This window comes from Porites lutea, chromosome 6, assembly GCF_958299795.1.
Source record: "Porites lutea chromosome 6, jaPorLute2.1, whole genome shotgun sequence".
NCBI classification, from domain to species: Eukaryota; Metazoa; Cnidaria; class Anthozoa; order Scleractinia; family Poritidae; genus Porites; species Porites lutea.
Window position 1 is genome coordinate 13,581,138 of NC_133206.1, and position 24,357 is coordinate 13,605,494.

At 40.4% G+C, this 24,357-nt stretch overlaps 1 protein-coding gene and 1 long non-coding RNA gene across 3 annotated transcripts; one reads left to right on the forward strand and one right to left on the reverse strand.

Moving 5' to 3' along the window:
- The first annotated feature begins 8,036 nt into the window (after nucleotides 1–8,036).
- On the forward strand, nucleotides 8,037–12,867 carry LOC140940400 (uncharacterized). Of its 2 annotated transcripts, XR_012166344.1 has the most exons (3): nucleotides 8,037–8,482; nucleotides 9,709–10,247; nucleotides 12,584–12,867. XR_012166344.1 is itself a non-coding variant. In XM_073389369.1 (2 exons), the coding sequence occupies exons 1-2, from the start codon at nucleotides 8,094–8,096 to the stop codon at nucleotides 10,106–10,108; spliced, it is 789 nt and encodes a 262-aa protein (XP_073245470.1). In that variant the 5' UTR covers nucleotides 8,037–8,093; the 3' UTR covers nucleotides 10,109–12,582. The 2 variants fall into 2 exon arrangements, 1 of the variants encoding a protein (XP_073245470.1); XM_073389369.1 differs by lacking the exon at nucleotides 12,584–12,867 and having other exon boundaries at nucleotides 9,709–12,582.
- LOC140940401 (uncharacterized) lies at nucleotides 12,581–12,994 on the reverse strand. Its single transcript, XR_012166345.1, has 2 exons — nucleotides 12,713–12,994; nucleotides 12,581–12,674 (listed from the first exon to the last, which is right to left on the reverse strand). It is a non-coding gene; the product is annotated as an uncharacterized lncRNA (long non-coding RNA).
- Between the last annotated feature and the right edge of the window lie 11,363 nt (nucleotides 12,995–24,357).

Here is a 24,357-nt window from a genome sequence, read left to right on the forward strand (position 1 = left end):
TAAGAATTGCGCTTAGCACGCGAACAGTGTGACGATTTTTTTTCGCTTGGAAAAATACCTGTCATTTGTAAGTAGCGGGAATGAGGTTAGCGAATGTGGATCCGTCTAAATTGACCTAAAATATCCAGGAAAATATGCATTGTGACATTTTCGTGGTTTTATGCCTACGGTATAGCGGGACATGTGTTTTGCCCAACTTTGCCAAATTTCCTCTTCTTCACTTTTCCAGTTTGAAAATGTAAAATGATTTTAAACAACTGCGATATAACTTACATCTACCCATCAAAAGTTGGTAACTGCAGCTGATTTCTCTATTTGAGTGCGTGACACTAATCTTACGAGAGAGTAGCAAATTTAAATATTTCTGTGATCAAACCAAGGGAAAAACGGCCGATCCTATCAGCCGCTTGTTGCACAGGCACTTAAGATCTTGCCTGTCTTGTATTACGTTGTACAATGCCTGGATTCTGCCTCTATTGCCTTTTCATTTGCCTGGCGGTAAAGGAAGCAAGGAGTATCTAGATAAGCTACATTGGCGCACAGCAGACTGGGCGCACAGTTTACGTTATGGAATAAATTGGAATGCCGCCACACGGATCAATACAATAAACTGTGAAAACACTTAGCTGGCCAAGTTTTCAAATTTGTCGCGACTACAGCTGTCTGCAGTGTGAGCAAAAAGAGCATCAGTCGTTTGCTAGCTCCGAATCCAAACTAAATCGTTTAAAAATGATTTACGAGAAACGTCTGATGTTCAGAATTTTGGATTTATATCAGTAGGAACTTGCTAAGATTACCCATATATTCCGGGTAGTTCTGTAAAATCCCGGCTCTGTCAATCCCTCGGCTCAATTTAATACTGCACGCCTCTCTAATTTCTCAAATAAAAAGGAGAATTTTAATAGTGTGTGATATCCACATAAACTATTTTTATTGCAAATATTAATCAGCATAGGAGTCTACTTTAATCAGCCAGCTGTTCTGAAGTTGACACTTCCTGTATGATCTGTCATTATTTGTTGAGTAAAAATAAAAATAATAAAAAGAAAAGTGCATGGATCAATTTCTCACTGGCGACTTAAGGAAGAAGTGAACATAATGGTAGTGTGTGGATTATAGCAAGTTTCAAGGGGTGCTCGGAGTGCATGGAAGATTGGCCCCACTAATGCACTACTGTTGTACACTGAAACTATCATTAGTTATCTTAGACTTTTGTAGAACTGCTTACTCTGCATCACCAGACGTATTTTCTACTGGCCCTTATCTAAGACTAAGGCTTGTCAAACACGTTTTAGCAAGCGTTGCGTCATGCAGAGTAGCCATTTATTATCAGGGGCACCCAGAGTGTTCGGAAGACGATTTGAGATCTAGAATTTTCGAAACATTTATTGTAAAATTTCTTGCTTGCCTGCCTCTCCTAGGATTTTCGAACATCTAAAAAATGGTATATTTGCCCATTTTTAAAGGATTTTTACCTTTAAAAGGTCGCCTAGAATTTTCGGGACCCTTTTTTCTGGCTGAAATTTTCGAAAAGGTAAGTTTTGATCCCTATAATTTTCGGATCACTAGACTTTCAGCTAGGAAATCCGAACAGATCAAAAATTTTTTAGGGGATAAAAATATGCCTATATCTACCGTTTAAATACTAAAATACGTTTAACAATGCTATGTTTAAGTGGTTTTAAACTTTATTCTCGTTGGGTGCCCCTGTATTATTAACTTAAGATATTTGATGTTTTTTGTGGCGGCGGTGAGGAGAGCTCTCTCGCAGGCTAGAAAGGCCGCTCTTCCTCAACTTTTACGTTTACAGGCAACCCTCCACACAATGAGTGCCTCTATTTTATTTACGCAACTTAAAAAATTAGTGCGTATACGCACGTAAAAATTACGCGCAGTGTAATCCACCTTTAGATTTTCCCGGCTCCTGCAATGCTCGCGACGGTCGCAGGTATCGATGATAATTATGGTTTCACAAAGACTCCGTGCAGAAGCCAAACAGGATAATTCAAATGTGCCAATCAAGTTTTCCACAACATCATTTTTTTTTCACAACATCATTGGTCAGAGCCTGTTAGAGGCAACGTTGCCAATATCTTTTCTCTTAAAGTTGATTTCCACTCTTGCGTAATTTTTACGTGCGTACGTACGTAAATTTTTATACGCAAGTAGATGAAATAGAGGCAATATATGGAAGGTCACCCGTAAACGCAATAGTTGAACCTCGCTCAACTTTTACGTTTACGCGGGGCTAGTCATACATCACCTCTATTTTATTTACGCGGTTAAAATTTACGTGCGTGCGCACGTGAAAATTACGTGACAGTGGAAATCTTAAGCTATGCCATCATATTTTCTGGACGAAGACGCAAATGTAGTTTTAAAGACTTTTTTTACGGTAGCCAGGTGATTCTAGACAATGAAGCATATACTAGTATATTTGACCATGCCCTTTTAAGTTTGCTTGCTTCGCTGCACCGATAAACGACACTTTAAAGTGATGTCCTTTGTCGGAACGCCTATCTTGGATTGACCCCATAGGAATATTCAGTCGTTCCAGGCGTTAAGATAGCGGGCAGGACGGCACAAAAGGAACGGATTAAGCGGGAAAAAACAGGGTTTCTCATTTCGCGCCGTTCCTAAGGCATTTTTTTCTTGTAAAACGTTTAGTAGCCTGTCCCGGTGTTCGGATAATGAGTTGCCTGCGATCATCCCCATAAAGATATTGTTAAAGGCTACGTTGCCACCACCCATCATTTTCTGAACACCAGGGATAAGCTGCTTAACTACGCGAGTTTAATCCTGTATAAAATTCGGCCAACAGTAAAGCATTGGATATTAAAATGGGTAAAACTGACATCCATCTGGTCTTTTGAAAACGGAGGTCCGTAGTTTAGTGTGGATGAGAAACTGAAGACGGTTTTCCAAAACGCTCATAGCTACCCATCAAGTGGTTCTTACAACGGCAGCGCTAAAATGCTGGTAATTGACCGTTGGTAACTGGCACAGCGGAACCTGGCTGATACGAACGCAAAGGGGACACCATAGTGTCATGACTATCCGGGTATCCGTATTAAGCGGGCTCTCAGAACACTAGTCTAAAATGACAGCCGTCTTCACGGCCCCTAAACCGTGGGGGGAATGGTCTGGTCTCTCTTCTCGGTGCCCCCACGTGTCGGGGGTGGAGAAGGCTGACATTTCAGACTATCAGAACACATTTTTTTTTATCAACATAGGAACTAAGGTAGACATTTTTACGAAAAAACTCTGTTGGATTTCTGAACTAGTTGTAACTGAAGCAAGTTCACCTTAAAGAAACCTCACGATCATTTATCATAATCTCTGACTATTACGTTTTATCAGTTTCACCACACTTCTTGCTTTAGCGCTCGATAGTTAACGTTTCGCGTGAAAATGATCTAAAAAACTGGAGAAGAAAAAACATATCGTCCTGTAAGGTGCAACACGGCACTTGAGGACAAGGGCTTAAATTAAATGCAGATACAGTACCTACTCTGTTTACTCTTCCAGTCAAGCGTTTAATGCAGGAGTTGATCCATTCAATGATTTCGAGTAGGATCGTTCATTTCTTTTCAGCAAGAATTTATAGCTCTACTTTTGCCTAATTTTTTGAGTCATGACCGGCACATGTAGGCCGAAAGTAGCCAACCTCGTCCCCAGGGCTTTTCCCATTTTTGAAGGGAAAAGCCCTGGGTACGAGGTTGGAAAGTAGCCTGTGTACAGACGCCAGGGGGCGTCTGTACAGAGATTAGCCGAAAAACGTTCACGCAATGTCCACGCTGAAATCCCGATATAAGATCTCTGATTAAGCGTTGACTTCTTTATTTTCTTTTTTTTTTTTTACAATAGCCACTGGCAGAGAGTCCAGGGAAACGAGAACTCGATTAACGACGGCGATTCACAGACGTCTCTTTCCTCGATTTTTTCTGAGGGGAGGGGGGTGTTTGTATACAGGCTACATTTTGCCCATTTTGGTCTTGAAACGGGTATGGTTTTCGAGGGAAATATGAGAGTGCATAAAAGTAGTTGTCGTTTCAGTTCCAAATGAATAAGAAAGAAAGCGAAATATGCGAATTCGAAATTGACGCTAAGAAATCTTTTTGTTTGTATTTTACGCTAAGTAATCATGACATAATTTCTGCCTTAAGGCCAGGTCTGAAAACGAGTATGGATTTTAGATGCCAGGTCTGAAAACGGGTGTGGAAAATGACATTTTTTGGTCTGAAACAGGGTCAGGATTTGGAGAACCAGGCGGCGCAACCCCACCAAAAATTCCCAGGAGTACCCCCCGGGGAGTTGTCCTAGTTAATTTTCCACTGTAATTTTCGCTGTTTCCCACTGAATTCGACGCTCCTATCAGTCTAATGTGCCGGTACAGGCAAAGCTTCTATAACTGGATCGCACTAAATGGATTAAAACTCAAATTATTAAACAAAGCTGACATACCTTAGCTAAACGTTTCCTTGCTGTTCCTGGCCGGTATAAACTTGTCAAGTTTTGCACTCGGAATAACACCCATCCTCGGAGGCCCCCAGGGGCAGTCAGTCGGGTCGGTAGTAAAGGCGCGACGAAATTTGACTGACTACCCCTGGGTCTCCGAAGATGAATGGCACCCAGGGTAGTGCCTCTTCCGGAAGACTTGACTCCAACAGTGCATGAGATTGAGAGAGAGAACTAGGGAGAGAGAGACTGACTGGGATCTTTTGCTTCATAAAAGAATCCGAAATCATTGCTCCAACACGCAGTTAACACTTTTGTTCGACGTTGTTTGTATGGATGATACTCCAGAGCATCTGCAGGCCTCAAAATACCCTACCTTTGACGTTCTACTCTTGTGAAAATCAAAGTAGGGTTCACTTGGTGTCACTTGGTCATCCATTAAAGCCTCTTAAGCATCCCTGTTTACTTTCAATGCTCCTCGCATGCGTTGGTTTGATCCTACTGCAACGAACATTCCTTTCTATGCTCTTGATCGCGCCCTATAAGTCCAATTATTCATTCTTAGTTGTTGGTTTATATTGTTCAGAATCGTCTGCGGAAATGGACCAGCAGTTTGAGAACACCTTGGACCAAATTTACAATTATACTGACAAGGAGATACTACTCCTAGGAGACATAAACAGAAACGCATTGGATGACGACCATTTTAATCACCGTCTTCTAAGATATAATCTCCAGCCTTGGACAGAGCCCGCTTATCAAGGAAATAACTCGCCCAGCTAGCAGAACCTGCTTAGATCATGTGTACACCAACCGACTTCTAATGATCAAGTGCTCAATATTGGTATCTCAGATCATCTGCCAGGATGCGTTGTGAGGAAATATCCGAAGAGATCAATTCAAAACGTCGAAAAGACCATCAAGTACCGTAAATGGAAGAACTTCAGTGAGCGGGCTTTCCAGGACGATCTAGAAAAAGCGCCATGGAATGTATAAGACATGATCAGGATGACGCAATTCAGTTCTTTAATTGCACATTTTTGGATGTTGCTGTCGATCATGTTCCACTGTTGACCAAGAGAGCAGCATGGATGACACCTGTCATACAAGATACTAGTGTTTATCGGGATAGGCTTTTGAAAAAGGCTCGTAAATTAGATACTCCTGAAGAACAACGCAATAAAACGTTTAGATCTATCAAACGAGCCAAAGTGACGTTTTTCCACGATTCACTTAAAAATAGCCGAGACTCACGGGAGTTCATGGAAAATTCTTAAGAACGCTATGGGTTCCACTGAAAAGCCTTCTATAGCAGCAATTAGTAAGAACAGTAGATCATGTCACTCACAACCCCGTCAAGATCGCCAACGCCTTCAACAAGTTCTTTGTCTCTTTTGCCTCAAAATATCAATCGTCAAATGACATTCACTTAGATCTAACCGCTCTTAAAGAGTTTTTACGTGAAAGAGTCTCCAGCGCTACCACCTTTGATACTCCCGAGATATCGCATTCTTCTGTATTCAAACATCAGTTTCATCTTCTTCCTACAAAAGCCACCGGACTGGAAAGGATAAGTGCACTTATGTTACGAGCAGCTGCTCCAGTGATAACAGAGCGACTTGTGAAAATTATAAACCTATGTTTCTCAAAGAGAGTCTTCCCTACTTCATGGAAAATTGCACAATTTAAGCCCGTGTTCAAGGTGGGCGACCATCTTAATGTTGGAAACTACACAGTCATTAGCATTCTGCCTGTGATGTCTAGGATATTCGAGCGACATGTTCATCTCGTATTGTGCGAGTATCTAAACGGGCATGGCGTGCTATTCAAATACCAGTCATGTTTCAGACCGCCCTACTCTTGCGAAACTGCCATGACTGAACTTGTGGATAGCCTTTTTAATGAACATGGACGATGGTCTTTTGACAGGACTATCATTAACCAATTTTCGTAAAGCTTTTGACCTCGTTGACCATGGGGTCTTGCTCAGGGAGTTTGCCGCTTACCAACTATCAGAGGTGTCGATACAGTGATTCAAGTCCTATCTTGAAGGGTGACTACCGAAAGTTTCCATTAATGGTGTGATTTCCTGATCCCTTCCCATAACATCAGGGGTTCCACAAGGCTCAATTCTGGGTCCGCTCTTCTTCATCATTTTCATTAATGATCTACCATTAAATGTAACCAACAAGAGCATGTACCGATACCACACAAGTTGTAGCAGGCCATAATATGTCATGGAAGTGGCATCGACTTTGGAGGACGACCTTAGAAACATCAACAACTGGGCAGCAAATAACCGAATTGCGCTGAACGCTGAGAAGACTTAGAGTAAACTGATATGAAGGAAGCCTAAACATCGATCGCTTGCCAAGAACGAAGAGTCTTTAAAAATCACTTTCCACGATCAAATTATAGAGACTGTCAGCAGTCTTGCCTGGGACGAACACGCAGAAAAGACCAGAAAAAAAAATCTGCAAGAGACTTACTTGGTCTTCTCAAGCGTTCGAAACAATTTCTCACATCCCCTGCAAGGGTAATGTTCTACAATGCTCTTGTGCAGCTCGTGATGGATTACGGTGCTTGCGTATGGGGTGACAGCTTCTTTGGTCATTCCAATACCATGCTCCGCCTTCAGACGCGCGCTGCTCGCATAATAATAATTCCTTTACGCTCCTTCTACGGCTCCACTCAGCGAACTTAATATAATCCCATTTCAAGAGCGAGTGGCAAAGCTAAAGGCAAAGATGGTTTTTAAGACATTAAATAGTCTACTTCCCAGCTACATTGCAGAGAAGTTTTTAAGACTCAGGGCAGTCCATGCTAGGGAAACAAGGACAGCAAAAGAAATTTAAAGTTGTCCAGAATTAAACAGTCATATACGGACAGCGGTCATTTATGTTTAGTGCTGCAAGCTTGTGGAACAGACTTCCTGAGGAGTTCAAAGACTGCTCTACCTTGAATTCTTTCGAAAAGAAAAGAAAAAAAGTTTGCAAATTGTAATGAAGAATCCTTAACAATTCCTTAGTCAGCTTACCTTTAAATTCTCGCCTATGACTCATAGCTTTTTGATATTGTGTTTTTTATTTTTATTTTTTTTGTATTTTATTTTTCTGAGGGCCATGTGTAGATTACCGGGATATATTAATTGCTACCCTCAATAATTATTATTATTATTATTATTATTATTATTATTATTATTATTATTATTATTATTATTATTATTATAAACCTGGGCCCACATGTTCGAAGGCCGATTAACGCTAACCCAGGGTTAAATTTTAACCCGGGTTTCTTGTTCTTTTGTTCAAAAGTATTTTCCCGGGTAATTTCCTCTCTTCTTTTAAGAGCATCCAATCATCAAATTGTTGGCAGAAAGAATAAAACTGAATTTGCTTCTCAAGCTTTCACATCTGAAATCAAATTTCGTACTAACCCTGGGTTAAGTTGAACAACCCGGCCCTGATTTTTGACGGAGGTTGGTAAAAAAGTGACGTCATCGGCCAACACTCTTTAGGACTGGGTACGAGTTGTGTTGCTGGAGGGGGGTTCAATTATTTCTCGTATTTCCCAACACGTGCTTGCAAGAAGGACGCCATATTGTGTTGTAGTGGGAGAGAATTTTTACCTCGACAATGTCGTTCGACAGCAAGCGGGGTCCTCCTGCCATCGAAGGTATGACTAGTTTGAAAGTAGACAACCTCACTTATCGTACAACCATTGGAGATTTGGAACGTGTGTTCTCGAAATACGGCGATCTCGGCGACGTTTATATCCCTCGAGATCGCTACAAGCAGGAATCGCGAGGGTTCGCATTCGTTCGCTTTTATGAAAGACGCGACGCCGAGGACGCAATGGATGCCCTGCATGGCAAAATTATCGATGGACGAGAAATACGTGTTCAGATGGCGAAGTATGGGAGACCCACCGATCCGTATAAACCACGTAATAGTAATCGCCAGTATCGAAACTCCTACAGCTACAGCTCGAGGAATCGCTCCCGCTCAAGATCGCCCAGAAGAAGGTGAGTGTTTTTGAGATTCGGACATCTGGTTTCATGACAAATGGCCTGTGTTAAGAGATTTCTATTTTCAGACTTTTACCTAACGAGTTTGCTTGAAACTTATTCTGTTTAAATATCATGGTCTCGTGAGACTTAAAGATCCAAATTTTGTGTTTCGCCCCTTGGCGTCTTTCATTGAAATTTGTAGAGTTAATGAGATTGTTGAACGTCTAAAGAAAGTTTGTAAACACTTCTTAATTATTGATATTTATTTAGTTTAGTTTTCCTTTTGCTTTACTCAATTATTATCAATTTGGTGAAAAGCCATTTGGTTCTGGGAAGGCACGGGGGTGAGGTGCTCGAAGAATGGTCAGCTTAATTCCAATTGTAATGTCTCAAAATTGTTGTCTAGCTGCACTGCCTACATGTAGAAGACTAAAGGTCTTTCTAAGGCTATGCCTTCACTGGATAGCTCTTGCACTGGCTTAAAAACCTTACTGAATAGGTCTACTGCTCTCACATGGGATTGTTGATTTTTGGGTGGTTTCTGTGACAGTGCAAAGCTGCTCTGTGCTGATCTTGAAATTGGACCATAACATAACAGTAACATTCTATAATTAGCAAAGCTACAAAAGAGTGGTACTTGTTGCTGAATTTTTCTCCTAATATAGTTTTGTAATGCCACTTGTTAAAATTTTGCCAAAGTTTTCAGAGTAGTGTTCAAAGAGCAATGAGTGTACCAAAAACAAGAAAAAAATTGTTTATCTTATAATAACAGGGTACAGAGAGTATATACATGTACAAGTGTTAAAATCAATGGCCTATCCACGAAATCAATACCCCATCCATGTATCCCAATACCCATTTCTACAAGTCTGAAAATAGAAACCTTTTTATAACGAACTCTCTAGATAGTGGTCTAGAGAGAGAGCTTGTCTATGGTTCATTTAAGCAATAGACCACACTTTCCATGGGTTTACTGTTGTGATAACCCAAGTGGGATGTTGGGAGCACATGAGAAAAGCCTGTAAACCCATAGAAAGTGTGGTCTATTGCTTTTATAAAATAACTTTAAGGTTTCTATGAGTTTACCAGCACAATAAACCATAGGTTTTTAACTACTCAGAACGCGCATTCTATCCTAGTTATTTTATAACACATATGGAGAGACACAATGGCTTTGTTAATGTGAACTGTTTGTATGGAGCTTGAGCACTTTTTTCTAATTTTTTGGTGTTTCCTTATAGTTATCGTCGCTCACGCTCAAGATCACCAAGACGCCGCTCAAAATCCCGGTCTAAATCACCTCGTAGGTCACGTTATAGCAACTCACGATCTCCAAAGAGAAATGAAAGCCGCTCTCGCTCTAGAAGTCCACGCCAAAAGAGATCTCCTTCCAGATCTCGTTCCAAATCTGGCTCCAAACCAAGGCAGTCTAGGTCTAGGTCTCAATCAAAATCTCGCTCAAGGTCACCCAAAAATCAGAAGTCCAGATCACGCTCCAAGTCTCCCCGGCAGAGAAGGTCTTTGACTCCTGACAGAGAAAGAAATGGAGCCAGCCGTGATGGAGACAGAGATGATGGTAACCTTGATGGAAGCAACGATGACGTCTATGATGATAGAGCAGAAAACAATGAGATTGATTAAGAGTTACCATCATTTCTTTTTTTACATTAACTGTTGTGCAGTAATCACTTTGAAGTGTTCTTTTCCAGGCTTTGCTGCTGTGTTGGAGAGGGGATCTAAACTTTCATTGCAGTGCATGGAGGGGATTCTTCTTTTTTAGGTAGAGACCCTTAAAGCTTACAATAGTTAAAAATATTGTTATTGCAGACAAACTGTACACTGTGTTAGTTTGCTTGCCTACCATTTCGCCTGTTTCATGTGAATAGATAAAACATCATTTTTAGACTTGTGTAACAATTTATCTGTAAATACAGTAAATTATATTTGTTTTGAACTATCATAATTCTGATCCCAGCTGCCGCAGAAGCTTTGCTTCATGTAGAATTTATATTATGTTGTTTTAGCTCCCCGGAAAACCTGTGATCCTACAAGTCACTAGTCACTGTAAGGCTACTTAAATGGGCCATTCTTTTTTTTCACGACAGATAGCTGATTAAGAAATTGTAGGTAAATCCACTGTTCTTAAAAATGTTTAGGCAACAAATCATTCACTTTTATTTCAGTGGAATTTATTTTGATAGTTTGGTTTCTCCTGTAACTTTGTTAAGTTTCAGTCGGGTGGAAAGACATTCCATAAACTATGCCAAATTCCAGAGTCAGGATGTTTGTTACTCATAAGAAACTGGCAAGAGGGTTAAAATGAAATTGGCAAGGCTGCAGGAAGTTTTATTAGTTTCCATTTGCTGAGCCTAAAATTCCCAGTACTGCAGTGTATGACTTGAAGGAATTTACAAAACAGCTACATACACAATCCACCGCAAACCTTTTCATTTTTTTTAACCAGCAAAAGGAATTATCAAACAGCAATTTTCTTACTCGCTTTGTTCAAGTAATATCCCTCCAAAGATGATGTACTACTGCCGAACGAAGTACGCTTTCTTCATTACTACACTGTAAATACTGATAATGGCTGCTAGGTTTTCCCTAAAAGTAAATTTGATGCCTACATACATGTAGTCTGGAAACAGGTTTTTCTTTTGGATAAGAAAGCACGTAAGCATGTGTACACTATACAGCAAAAGCCTGAAGGGAATTGTGAGAGAGGGGAATCTAGCTTCATAGCTCTTAATGGATAAGAGAACTGCAGCCTTTTAGTAGCTGTCTGCCATGTTGAGAGTTTTTTTTTACCAACATCTGCAGTTATTCCATGGGCAGCATATGGAAGTTGTTTCTCATCACAGATTGTAAAGTTGGCAATTTTCATGTGGAGTGTCAAGAGTAATTTTTCAGGGGATTACTGTAAAAGGTCAAGGAAGTAGAAATAATTGAAATAATGTAGAAATTGTTAAAAAAACCTGTTTATTATTGTTCAGTAAGACCATCTTCTGATCAAAGGGTTGATCATCATTGCAGTTATGTCAATTAACGAATTAAGTCGGTAAAATTTGCTATGCTTTGTGCTGAAGTAGTTCTACTTCCTCAACCTATCAGAGCTGAGACCATTGAATCATGCTGTGTATTGTTTGATAATCAGTACAGTTACCTTTCACTGTGCTGTGCTGCATTGTTTTATTGAAAGTTATTGAAAAGGTATTTCTTCAGTTTTGCTCTTAAGACACTCGATTGAAAACTGCTATATATTTACCGGGTATTAGCGCATGTGACACTAGAGCTCAACAGTTTTTCATTTAACTTTTCACTTAAAGTCAACAAAGTGAAAAATTCACCAAGAAACCAAATTTAATTTTGCAAAATCTTAGGGAACAAGTATTACTGTGCAGAAGTTGTTCCAAAGGGGTTTCACTTAAATGGCAACACTATACGATTTTGTGCACACATATTTTTAAACTTGAGTAACAATAATAATCTCTTCATAAGATTGTTGTAGAAGTGAACCATAGTTCGCATTAACTTTTTTTATGCATTTTTTTCGTGGAGCCTGTCAATTTTGGGGCATTATATTTTGTCGGGTTGTAACCTTAAGTAATTTTGCGATTGATTGGCCATGATTGTCAGGGTTTTATTTCACTTTGCAAGTAACACTGAATGTAATTTAATTTGTTTTCAGTTTTATTTACAATTTTTCAGATAATTTTGTCTAATATTACAGGAAGCACTTCATGGTTATTGTAAGGTTCACATTAGCTGTCCCCTTTATCATCCCTCTCTTAGAAATCCTCCGCTCCTCAAGAAACCATGCTAAATGTGCTTACCTTAATCTGAAGTGAAGCATTTCCCAATGGCTCTCCTAGAATGCTCCCTTTTTTGTAGAGTGCAAGAAAAGTAACTCCGCTTTGCGAGTATTTGACAAAGTGCATTCCGCGTTCTCTCGCGGGCCCTGTTACTGTAATAACTTTAAAAATACAACCGTTATGTAATAGTTGTCAGTGAGGACGCAGAAGACTGAAAATTAGTTTTAATGTTTCCCCTATGCATTTGTTTGATGAAATTAGGTTGTATTTGTTGTTAAATTTATTATATTGGCCTTTCCTGTAGGCGCAGTTTATTTATACTTGCTGTGCGGGGTGACTCACTGGTCATGCCGTGACCTCGACTGCCGCTGTGTTTTGACTGGTCATGCTGTGACCTCGATTGTCGCTGTGTTTTGACTGGTCATGCTGTGACCTCAATTGTCGCTGTGTTTTGCTGCCGTCGAGGAGCCCATGCTGTTGCAAACTCCTGTTGGCGCTGTTGCTGTGCTGTCTCCTGATTTGTTGCTGTTCATCGCTCACTCTGTTCAACTGATAACGTGTTCTATTGAGAACCAAAGTTTCAACCGATTTTGGTCGATTTGGTTGATGTTCTTAAAAGGAAACATTTTTATCCTCTTTTGGTTGGACCCGCTGTGAAAGACTGTAGCCTGTGAACGCAAACCTATTTCCAGTCGTCGCATCTCTCTACTCGAAAACTTTTCGGGTGAAGAGAAGGGACGACCGAAAATACGTCTGTGTTCGCGGGGCTAGAATGCCCATAGTCAGTCCAAGACTTTCTGAGTGCCGGAGCGAGTAAAACAGTACCACAAAACCCTTCTGATGTTACCGATTTTACGCAAAAAAGCAATTTTTTAATGCTTTTTATCAAAAACAGGAGTCCAAATTCATAAAGAAATACATAGCGGTGGGCAATGCTTGCCCCCTGGAATACATTTCTTTTTTAAGCTCACATGCTTTTGAGAGTTTCAACGGATTTTTTTGCTTACCACACTTTGGGGTTTCATTATATTAAGTATGACAAGTCGATATATGAAGACGTATTTTTATTTGAATATTTAGCATTACGCACAGCAATTTTGCGTGACATCGGTAAAAAAAGTCTTATCGGGACGGTTACTGTGCAAACTCACAGTTAAGAAAAGTTAACGAAAAGAGGAGGGAGCGTCGCGTGAAATCCCAAATAACAGGTCGGCACTGAGATACCACACATCGTGTTCGACCGAGCCCAGAGCTGGTTGAAAAAGTTGATCAACCAAACTAACCAAAAATTCTTTTTTCTCAATAGAACACGGAAATGCCCAGCCAATCCAATCTACAGACAATGACCGATTTCAGTAGAATACTGCCAAACATAGGGTGGATTCATTAAAAGCACACATATTATTATTTTGGAGCTTGAAAACAATGACGAATTCCAACGTGCAAATGCGACGGCTATACGCGAATGTTTGCAAATTAACCATTTGCACATCTCCCATAATACAATCTGTTTGCCCCCCCAAACTTTTGCATAACGTTTGTTTTTCATTTCCCCTGGGTATTACAGTCGTCCCAAGGGAAAGTAAAAGCAGTGATTGTGCAAAATTTTGGGGGAGCAAACAAGGTGTATAATGGGAGAAGCGGAAGAGCGAATGAATCCACCCAAAGCAAACGCCGGTTCTGTTTCAAAAGCTGCCAACATCATAACAGGCAAAATACACATATTTTAACACAAATTCGAGAACAGACAAAAAAGAAACGAGACAAACGCCACACTGATTTTCTGCCGTAGAGGTCGTAATGGCGACTAAAACGTAGAATTTTAACTTGAAGAAATTGAAAAAGGCCAAACCATTTCAAAGTATAGTAAAGAACTTCGCGGTTTCCTTGTTGAATATATTACAGCCCATAGACTTATAATTATTGGTCGCAAATTAATTTGGTGAATAGACATCAAAATAGGGTAGAAAAATTACAACAAGGTCACGCCCTTTTGGAGCCAGTGCTCCTTACTCGAGAAGGAACGTCTAAAATTCATTTTAAAAAATTCTTAAGTTAAAACAGTATCGTATAAAAGTACTAGTAATGAGTTTTCATTTCAATGGTCACAATATAAGATTTCCTTCGCAGACTGAAAATTTACTACTATGGTGTATATCCAAGAGAGAAAAAATTATGAGACGGCTGAAAATTTCCGTTCCTTGCACCGCGTCCGAAATTGTTCGAAAGATTTGGTTCTATAACTGGCCAGGGATAAACACCAAAAATAGCGACTTAATCTTCATTTCTCCATTTCCATACTACAATTCGTTTACCCTCTAACATTGTGCAGGAGTAAGGGTACTGTTTTCAGTTTCTCTTAATACGATTGAGCTGCTAAGAGAAGTTAAAAACAGTGCTTTAAGTGTCGTGGGGGGGGGGGGGGGGGGGGCAAACAAATGGTGAATGTCTTCTTCACGACGTGCACTTTTAACACCTGAATCGAGAGAAAGTCCAGCGATGTGGATCAATTAGGTGTTCTTTCTCATCACCACTTCTTAGCGTCCATTTGTGCACCTCCTGCACCTACAGGACTCCAGTAAATATGGGAGGTTAAAAGTAGGAGGGGAAGAAGAGAGTTCTTGGTCAAGAACTCGTGTTGAAATGAAGAGTCCAGTGAAACTGCCGTAAAGAATACTAATGTAGAAGGCTCTTCCATACGCTAGAGGTGTTCTTCACCAGTACATCGTGGTGGTTAGGTAGTGGATTGAACTGAGGTTCGGTTTGGCCTCTTCGAATTCTGTAAGGTTGGGTAAGATTTTTCAGCTGCCGTTACGCTCTGTAAACTATGACAGTAGCCTGTGTACAGCCGCACCCTCGCCTCAAATTGTTTTAGGGGGAGTCGGGCTGTACACAGGCTACTCATAACAGCTGCAGTTTTGTCGTTACGTCACGGGACTAATCGCGAAAGATTTGCTGTGGAACCAGCACTGCAACAAACAACCGCGATTGGTGAAGACATTTTGAGGGATAATGAACTTTAATGGTATTTGGAAAGTCGCGGAGAGGAGATGGTTGGCTCAAAGGACTTTTTCTCATTGTTCTCTTTTGTATGATGACAGTAGAAGGAGGAGAAACAAGTTGAGTGTGAGTCACGACAGCGCTAGTGGTAGACTTCTTTACAACATGGAAATTTCTTTGCAAGGGTTAAAAAACGATAGTGACAAAGGCGGATATTAAGTTAAAAACGAGGTCCGTTCGAAACGGGTAATGAGAGTTGCAAGATTTTAAAGCAGTCGTGCGGCTTAAATGCACTTAGAAGGGTATCCCACTCGAATCAAGTCGTCCTGTCTCTGTGTTAGTGATCTCTAAAAAGCCCAGTGGGGTGGATATTAAGGCGTTCACACTACCTGATCTCTTAAAAAGAAAACATGAAATTCCAGTTGGAACATGAAAAGTAAGTAAAACGATCTATCAGAGGCGGATGGGACATGCAAAAATAGAACGCTTTGAATTTATCCCAAACGGAAGACGAAGTGTTTCTTAAGGATGTTGGTAAGTAACCTGGCTGGTCTTATTTCAGGAAATCGGAATGCGTTTATACTTCTTCCCGGAAACGCCAACTTTAGCTTGGCTGGGAGTAAGAAAGTTGCAGAAAGTAGGGAGTTGTTCTACCTTCTGCAAAAAAATCTATAAATCTAGTTGCGCGTTTTACTGGCGTATTAAAAAGGCACACTTGTTTTGCAACAAGTTGCGTAAAACCAGCCTAATTTTATCCAATCAAAGTCAGTATTCAAGCAACTTTGCTTCAATACAGGTTTGAACATGGTTGGTAAAACGCGCATCATTGCCTGAAGCAATGTTGCAAAAACAAGGATCTTTCTTTTGGGGGGCCATTTCACCGTAGCTTTAACCCCACGTTTTCCTCACATTGACTATTTGCGAACTGTTTGCCCCCCAAATTCTCCTCAAGTGATTGTCTTCAAATGTTCTTGAAAATATGCATTCCCTCCCAGGTAAATTTGAAATCAATTTGGCGCGCAAACAGTGCATTATGTAGGATTTCAATGGGGCTTAGTGGGATATCAGTTCAAAATGTGTGACAAACCCGTAAGTGCTTTCAGAATTCGACCACCAATAAGCAAATCACTTTCACACTACTTACTTTTCGCAAGCTGGAGCAAGACAGATTTGATTGGTGGGTGGAAAAATGCTCAACATCATTATTCAACTCATTTTGCAACAATGTTGCGAAAACAATTTTTCAAGTTACACGCCTTTGTTGCCCTTTTTACAGTACCTCAGTACTGATGTCCACACTAGGTGATGCGTCAAAATCTTTGTTAGAGAAACATGGGTGTTAGCACATGTTAACATAATCAGTATACGTTATTAGCTAAAGTTGAAAAATGACTGAGGTCGAATAAATCCTTAAAAAAGAAAAAAAGTATTGGCATCTTTAGACCACTATTGACCTGTGGCAGCCTATAAAATGTAAATACTTAAAACGGTTACCTTTTAAAATAAAAGCACTCGTCCATCTAGTCTGGATTCGAAGCACTCTGTATCTAGCCTGAGAAAACACCCGACATTTCGCGACGCCACTACTGGTTTCCCCGCGAAATGACGTCAGAAACGAGCGCAAGAATTCCATACTGATGACGCGTCACTACCCAGAGATCTGGATAGTGCTATGTCGCTGAAAGGACAAGGTAATGCACCAGTCAATTATAGCTGCGCCCATGATAGCTGCGCCCATGCCCCTCCCCTCCGTGCAGTAGCATTTTTTTGGGTCTTGGGTGGTAAATTCCCTAGGGCTGGGACCCTTGAACTGACAAATGCTCCTTCCTTATTGAACACTGCAGCAGTTTTCATTCATCACACGTTAGAGTAGTGTCACTTTAAGCATTTTAATGTGCGATTTTTCTCTTCTGTTAACGTCTACCTAACCAACGTTTGATTGTAATAGCACCAATGTATTCTGATGACTTCACGCGCGACAATTCTACTTCACGATTCTTAAGTTCTTATTGTTATTTATCGTGTTTGGAATTCTTGCTTTTCAGTTGTTGTCATGAATAAACTGACAGTAAAGTTAATAGTCTTCTGTGAAGTTATCTTCCGTAGTTAAATAATTTGAAAAAGTAAAGAAGATCCTCAAATAATAGCAGATCATAGCAGTATTTAGTCATCACCACTAACTTTTATTCAGTTCCTTGATTAACAGAAAGTTAATGGGCAATAACCAAAAAAATAAGTCGTTTTACACTGATAGCTCCCGATTTCTCTGCTTGATTAGCCTGGGGAAAGCAGAAGCTTTTTTTGATTCTAGTTTCATCCGCCGAGAAGATAAGCAATGATGAAATGCATGCATAAAATCGACAAAACATGCCTTTCAAAGCCTCCACAAGTTTTTCCCATCCTTAACGGATAGCCAATCTGCGAAACTGCTTGTGTTTCCAGTAAAATCCTCCTTATTTTGGCATTTTATTATAAAACCACGTGCATGCCTTTTTTCATTAAAAGCAGGAGAAGTTTCTATGCGTTTTGTCCTCGCGTTTATACACTAAAACGATTAAAAAACATGGCTTAGTATGAATTATCAAAAACGATGAAAAAACGATAGTATAGACGCATGGTAGTACCTCAGTGTTTTCTGTGTTTTATATCGCGGACGCTGTGTTTAAGGTAGATCTACACCCCTGAGGGGTGAGTGTGGTTGAGTGTGGTTTCAGGGAAACGCGTTTTGGGTTTATACTTGGACGAAGTAACTAAATTACGTGAGTGATTTAAACCCGGGGGGTACTCCCTATGATGGCTATACGGGGAGGCTCCGCCCGAAAGGGATGCTCCCAAGCTGCGTGAATATATATTGTGTTTTATCACCTTTCACGGGCCAATGTAAAAATCATGGGTCTCAAAATTTGGATCCGATTTCGACAAATCTTTAGAGGAAAGTTTCCTTTTGTGTATTTCGCTCCGTTTTGTACTCTTGAACTTTTGATTAAAAGTCTCGGATTTCTAAAAAGAGGTCTCGGCAAGTCTGGGCTAGCTAGGAATTAACATTCTCAGTTCCAATCTATCATCGGCTGCACATGCACAGAAGACCATACTTGCATGCAACTCTAAAATAAATTCTTAGGCCTTTGTTCAAAGACCTTTCTTCGTTGTGATCAAAGTAGACCTTAGCCTCCTCGTTCTATGATGAAGCCCGAATAACCTCTGCGCTAGAGGCTAAAAAAGTAGACCCGTCGAAGACCCCATCTCAGGTAGTTTCGTGTAGCTTAGATACATAATAAGATAAGATACATACAATAACCTGAACATTTCAACTGATCATTCCACTTCTGAGAAATAACTTGTGGCAGTGAAACAGACTAAAAGCAAGTACTCTGGCCCTGGTTGTCTCCAGCCGTACTATGGAGAGACCCAATATTTCTTGAGCTGCTCAGTTTAAACGCAAGTGCAATCACTCTTTCGCGGCCGGAATCAGGCAATACCTGTGCCAAAGAAAAGAGACCTTACGAACCAATCCTACTACAAGGGCATCTCGCTCAACACATAACAGCAAAGATTGCTTTAACCTGAGATCAGGCCCAATTTGAGCGGTTCTCATACATTCTCTCTAACGGCTACCGCTGAACTTTTCGTTTCGCCATGCCCGCCGGAATGTTATTTACAAAGCGAAACGAAAATAGAGCCTGATCTCAGGTTAAGATTGCTTCAAAAGCTTGATTTAAGCGCCCTAGCCTGGTATTCTTCCCACAAATCAGAACGGACACGTGATACTAACTTTGCGAAGGATGTTTTGAGGAAATTTGCTGTTACGTGGTAAAAGATTTCAAGAAGCATTTGACTCAGTCTGCAGGTTGACCATGTTGGAAGTCCTACTTAATCCTCTGTGGAATTTTCTGCCCGTATCGTTTAGGCCGATACGCGACGCTATGTTTCAAAACCAAAGCCTTACGTTATCCAATTTCCGACTGAGATAGCGACTTCTTTCGTGGACATTCAAGCAGAGGTAGGCCGGCCCCCTTTTTATTCATAATCGTGAGATTGTGTACTATTTGCGCTTGTCCCTCGATCACTTGACCAGCACAACAATCACTGAAAGGACTCAACTTAGATGTTACTATATAAAAGGAGAACGAGGAATGGGTAACGAGCACAGGAATGGGAACATTAAAAAAAAATTGAAACATTGGAACAAAACCTGTCGAGAACCCTAACCCTACCAGCAGTAACTTCATGAACCATTCTCTATTTTGCTCCCCTTTTTCTCGTTCCCAGTACGAACTCGTGTCTTGTTCACGCTTTTGCCGTACAAAAATTGAGACGGTTATGGTGTTCAAACCTCGCCCGTCAAATTTTCGACGGTACCGGTGTCAAACAACCTCGTCCCCAGGGCTTTTCCCTTAAAAAATGGGTGGGGGAAAAGCCCTGGGGACGAGGTTGGGTGTCAAAGTGATATGTGTTCCCCCTCCCCCCTCCCCCTTCAAATTCTTTCAGTTTGGTTTCCTCGCTAAATTCAACTGCAGTTAGCAGAAAAAAAACACTATTGGAGACAGCACTTTCTTGCATCGTTAACGCTGGTGGCTGGTGGGTTCCTGCACATTTCTTGATGAAAAAAAAGAAGTCAAAGAGCTTCGCTTACGACTCTAGCTTAACTATGAGAAATGCATGTATCTGCCGTAATGGTGTGGATTCGCCGTGACGTGGATGGATGCCGTAGACCTTCAGGATTTAATAATAAAACACAAATTAACTTGTCTGATATCGTGAAGGGAACATATCATTATGGTGACACTTCATCAGTCGCAATGTTTAAGACTTTCCAGGCTTAATTTCATAGCATCAGTGTCGAATCAGTGTTTTGTGTTTCCCTACCATGGAAACACTTGTCATTAGGGATATGTGTTCGGGGGAACACATATCACGGGGGAACACTGATATCACTGACACCGGCTAATCAGTAGACGTTAGCATGGTTAGCTAAAGTTTAAAAATGATCGAGGTCGAATAATTCCTTCAATATGAAAAAAAAGTATTGTCATCTTTAGGCCTCTATTTACCGGTGGCAGCCTTTAAAATGTCAGTGTCGAATGAGTGTTTTGTATTTCCCTACCACGGAAACACTTGTCATTAGGGATATGTGTTCGGGGGAACACATATCACGAGGGAACACTGATATCACGGTTAGCGGTTAGCGCACATGTACACGGTTAGCGTGGTTCCCTGCATGTGAACGGAACATCTAAACGCACGCACGTATTTTCGACCAGCCGTGTGAACACAGCCTTTTCTTAGAGTAGACCAATGGTGACCTACCAAGGGCGTATCCGAAGCATGCCAAAGGAGAACCTATATCCCTTTTCAGATCCTACTCTTGTGAATCTTTCTCGACAACATATCTAGGGAGTTTGTTTGTCTTTACTTTTTTACCGGGACCGCATTCAGCTGCTGTCACATCTTACCGAGCATCCGTAGTAGCTAGGTGCCCGTAAAGCGACTGGCGAATGAGGAGGTTTACCAAATCTGATCTCAGACTAATATATGGATTTAGCCAGGGATAAAAGCGTCGCTCCAGTTATTTAAGTTATTATTTCAAACAACAAACTTGTCTTAACAACAAATCGGTTAACTTTAGGGGAGATCCATATGACTTTTAGGGGTGGGGCTAGGTGATTTTAGAGAAAAAAGAAAAATTTGCAAAGAGTGCAAGAATAAAACAACATCTAAAATCTTACACCCAATAAATTGCAATCACCTTGGACCACAGTAGATTAGACGTGTAAACAAATTCTTCCCAAGCAAAATGACCTATTTGCCCACCTACACCATCACCTTTATTTTATAAGGTTAAGAAGACACAGTCCCGAAATATAATTATAAAGGCTATAAAGGCTGTTAAGACACGATAGTCCTCGGTGGCAGCCAATTTGTAGGCAGTACTAGTAACTTATCTTTTTATCTCTCTGTACATGTGCGCTAAAGGAAAGGCCAAAATGAAAACTGAATCAGGCCGGATTTTTTTTTGTGTGCGCTACATGTTTACTTTACAAATCTGGTGCTGGTGGCGCGTAAACCAGCCTTTTTACATCACCTCCGAGATAAAGAGAACTACCAGGCGTTGTTTGTTTATCGTTCAGGCCTCAGAGAAAATTACTTATAATTCTGCAGTTTAACAGAACAACCTTACAAGACAAATTACACTCATTCAATATTTAGGACGATCGAAGCACAAGCTTTTTTTTCACAACAAATTATAACAATGACAACAACATAAAACGTTGATACAAGTATAGAGAAAATGCACAATTAGAAGGGACTCTTCAGTCAGGTCATTAAATAATCGGCTTTGAGCAAGAACTTTCCAAAATATCTATTTTTATAATCTTTTCCAAAATCACCCAAAGCTAAGCTGAGTCCAAACTTCCAGAGCGAGCTGTTAAGTGATTGAATGAAAACTAGTAGGAAGAGGTTTCAGAATCATTTTCGTGTGCCTTTTACTTCTGAACTCTATATACATTTGCGTACTCCTGCATACGATGTTCATGTGCGACTGAAAACAACAACCGGAGAAGTGATTGACAAACAATCAAAACAAGAAAATAATATAATTCAAAGAAACATTTGAAAGGACAACAATGTTTATTCACGAAGATATGTATTGAAAGTGAACTGTCTCCGAAAATCCTGAGTCATGAATAAAACCTTGCAGATTTTCGCCGTGTTTCAGTTGCTGTATTTTAAGATGAACTCGAGACAAGAAAAACGCTCACAACCTATCGAAGTAATCTAAATATTCCTTCAGAACGTCTTCTTTCTAGTCGCGGTCAGAAAATGTCTAAAGACTTTTTAAATTCTACACTAGGCCAGATCATTGTCTCAAATCTTACAAAATTAATGTGCGTAAAGTGACGGCATAAACAATGCTCGACTTCATGAACATGTAACCAGAAAAAAAAACATCAAGTGAAATACTGTAATTACTCAAGCTTACCGGTCGAGATGGAGCTCGTGATAAAGTAAGGCCAGATGAAGATTTTTCAACCCTCTTACGCATCCAGCAAGGCGAAGTACTAAGAGAAGCTTATATTTGAAAGCTCACTTTTTGTCAAGCGGCGCATTTCTCAACCAAAAACCCAATAAACACGCCAGCCAAGAGTAACAGATAGCAGCTGTATTTGAGAAGATCCACAGCAAAAGACGGTTAAAACATAATAAGATGACATAAAACAAGTTAACAGTAAACAAGTAACCACTGAGATGCAGCATAGACACTTCTCTTCGGCGATCCTCTTCGCTAGCTCTTCGCCTGATAATTCTCGCTCTCTGCCTTTCTCTTCTTTCTCTTTCCCATCGCTCTTCACTTATAGGCAATTTAACCCACTATTGTTTGTTGCCATAGCAATTTCTTCGACGGTCACGGTCACAAAATCCTTATGCTTCGAAATACTTAAAAACAAGTTCCCAAAGCATGGATAATCCATGCCGAAAGTAAACAACGACGACAATGGTCACACCATTTCTTGCGCGATATTTCCCGCCAAGAAAAAACGCGCGTTGCACAAATGCATCGCACGATTTCCCACCAAGAAAATATATCGTACTCCTCCACCCGACGGGCGGACACCTGATTCCCTTCCCTAACCGCTGACGTCATAGCCAAATTTTCTCGGATGGGTAGATAACTAAATTTTTCTTACCCATGGTGCTCCGCTGCGCGCTTCACGCGCACAAGAGCTCCGCTACAAAATTTTAAGGAAATTCCGGTTGGAAAGTAAAGGGCAGATGACGCAGTTTTCGCCTGTTTTCGAGTCGTTCAAGTGAAAAGTTTCCCGGAATTGAACGGGACGTCTGAAAAGTTAGTCCTTTTCTTATCGTCCGGTCACGTCGGAATGTTCCAAAGGAAATTTGAGTTCCATTCTAGTCAAACCTTCAGTTTGGTACCAGTTTTGGGCTTTAAATTTGCAGGGATTTGTGTTAATAAGTCTAAATGGTAAATGCGATTCCCGAACGAGTTGTTTAACATTTACCCAAACCGTAAACCGACCGCTTTGCCCACGTAAACTTGGTAAACAACCTTCATTTCCACAAAAGGAAACATACCATTGAATTAACGGGGAGGATATTTCTAATGGATGTTCACGTCAGTTGCTGTTCAATGATAATGGGAAAGTATTGTAAATTTTCCGAGATAAAGCCGGGCTTTCAAAGATAATCCATGAAATCCGCTTCAAATCCCCAGCTCTAAAAATAAGTCCCTACAAACGACAAAACTCAGCAGAACTTCGACATACTCCCAAAAACCTTTTGCGTCTTTCATGTAGAAAGAAAAATAAGGATGAAAATAGCTCAACCTTATTAGTGTGTAAACCTAAACAGGAAGCTATATTTTTTGCAGGAAACAATACAACAGCGGATGTATGTAGTTCAAGATGTCGACAAGAATACGCCCAAACTTATCAAAACGTGTTTACCAAATACGGACCTTATCGTCTTCATGTTTGACATTTTCCTAATATAAACTTTCCTGATATTTGGAGTGGCCTATAATCTCAAGTAAAAGGCCAATGGTGTATTATTTCTTTTGATTCTTTTAAGAGGCAGTCAACATAGTCATTGTGGCCAAAACTAAATCAGGCCGCCGGGTTTTGCCGTCAGCGTCAACGTGTGGTGAGAAGCGTTTTGGGGCTACTTGACCGAAAAGGACAAGTGCAAAAAAAGTTCATTTTCTGAATTGACTTGTTAATGAGTTAATTTTTGGCTAAGTTTCTCATTTCATGTTTATACTCTTCACGCAAGAGCTGCAGTGAGTAAAGCGTAACTTAAGTTAGTGAACCGCGTGAAGGTCACTGTTTATTTGAAACTGCGAAACACACGAAGATAATATGGGGTACTGCTAGGGTTTGAGAAGTTTCGACAAATAAGGGATATATACAGCTGATATATGAGTTCATTGCTTACTACGGCATTAGTTTAAGTTTCTTGACACTTCTAGTCCTTCTAAGATCGTGAGCCTTACTGGAATTATCTCAGCTACTTTAACGTTCAGTGAAATGTGAAAGAAACAATAAAGTTTCCTCTTTATTCCAT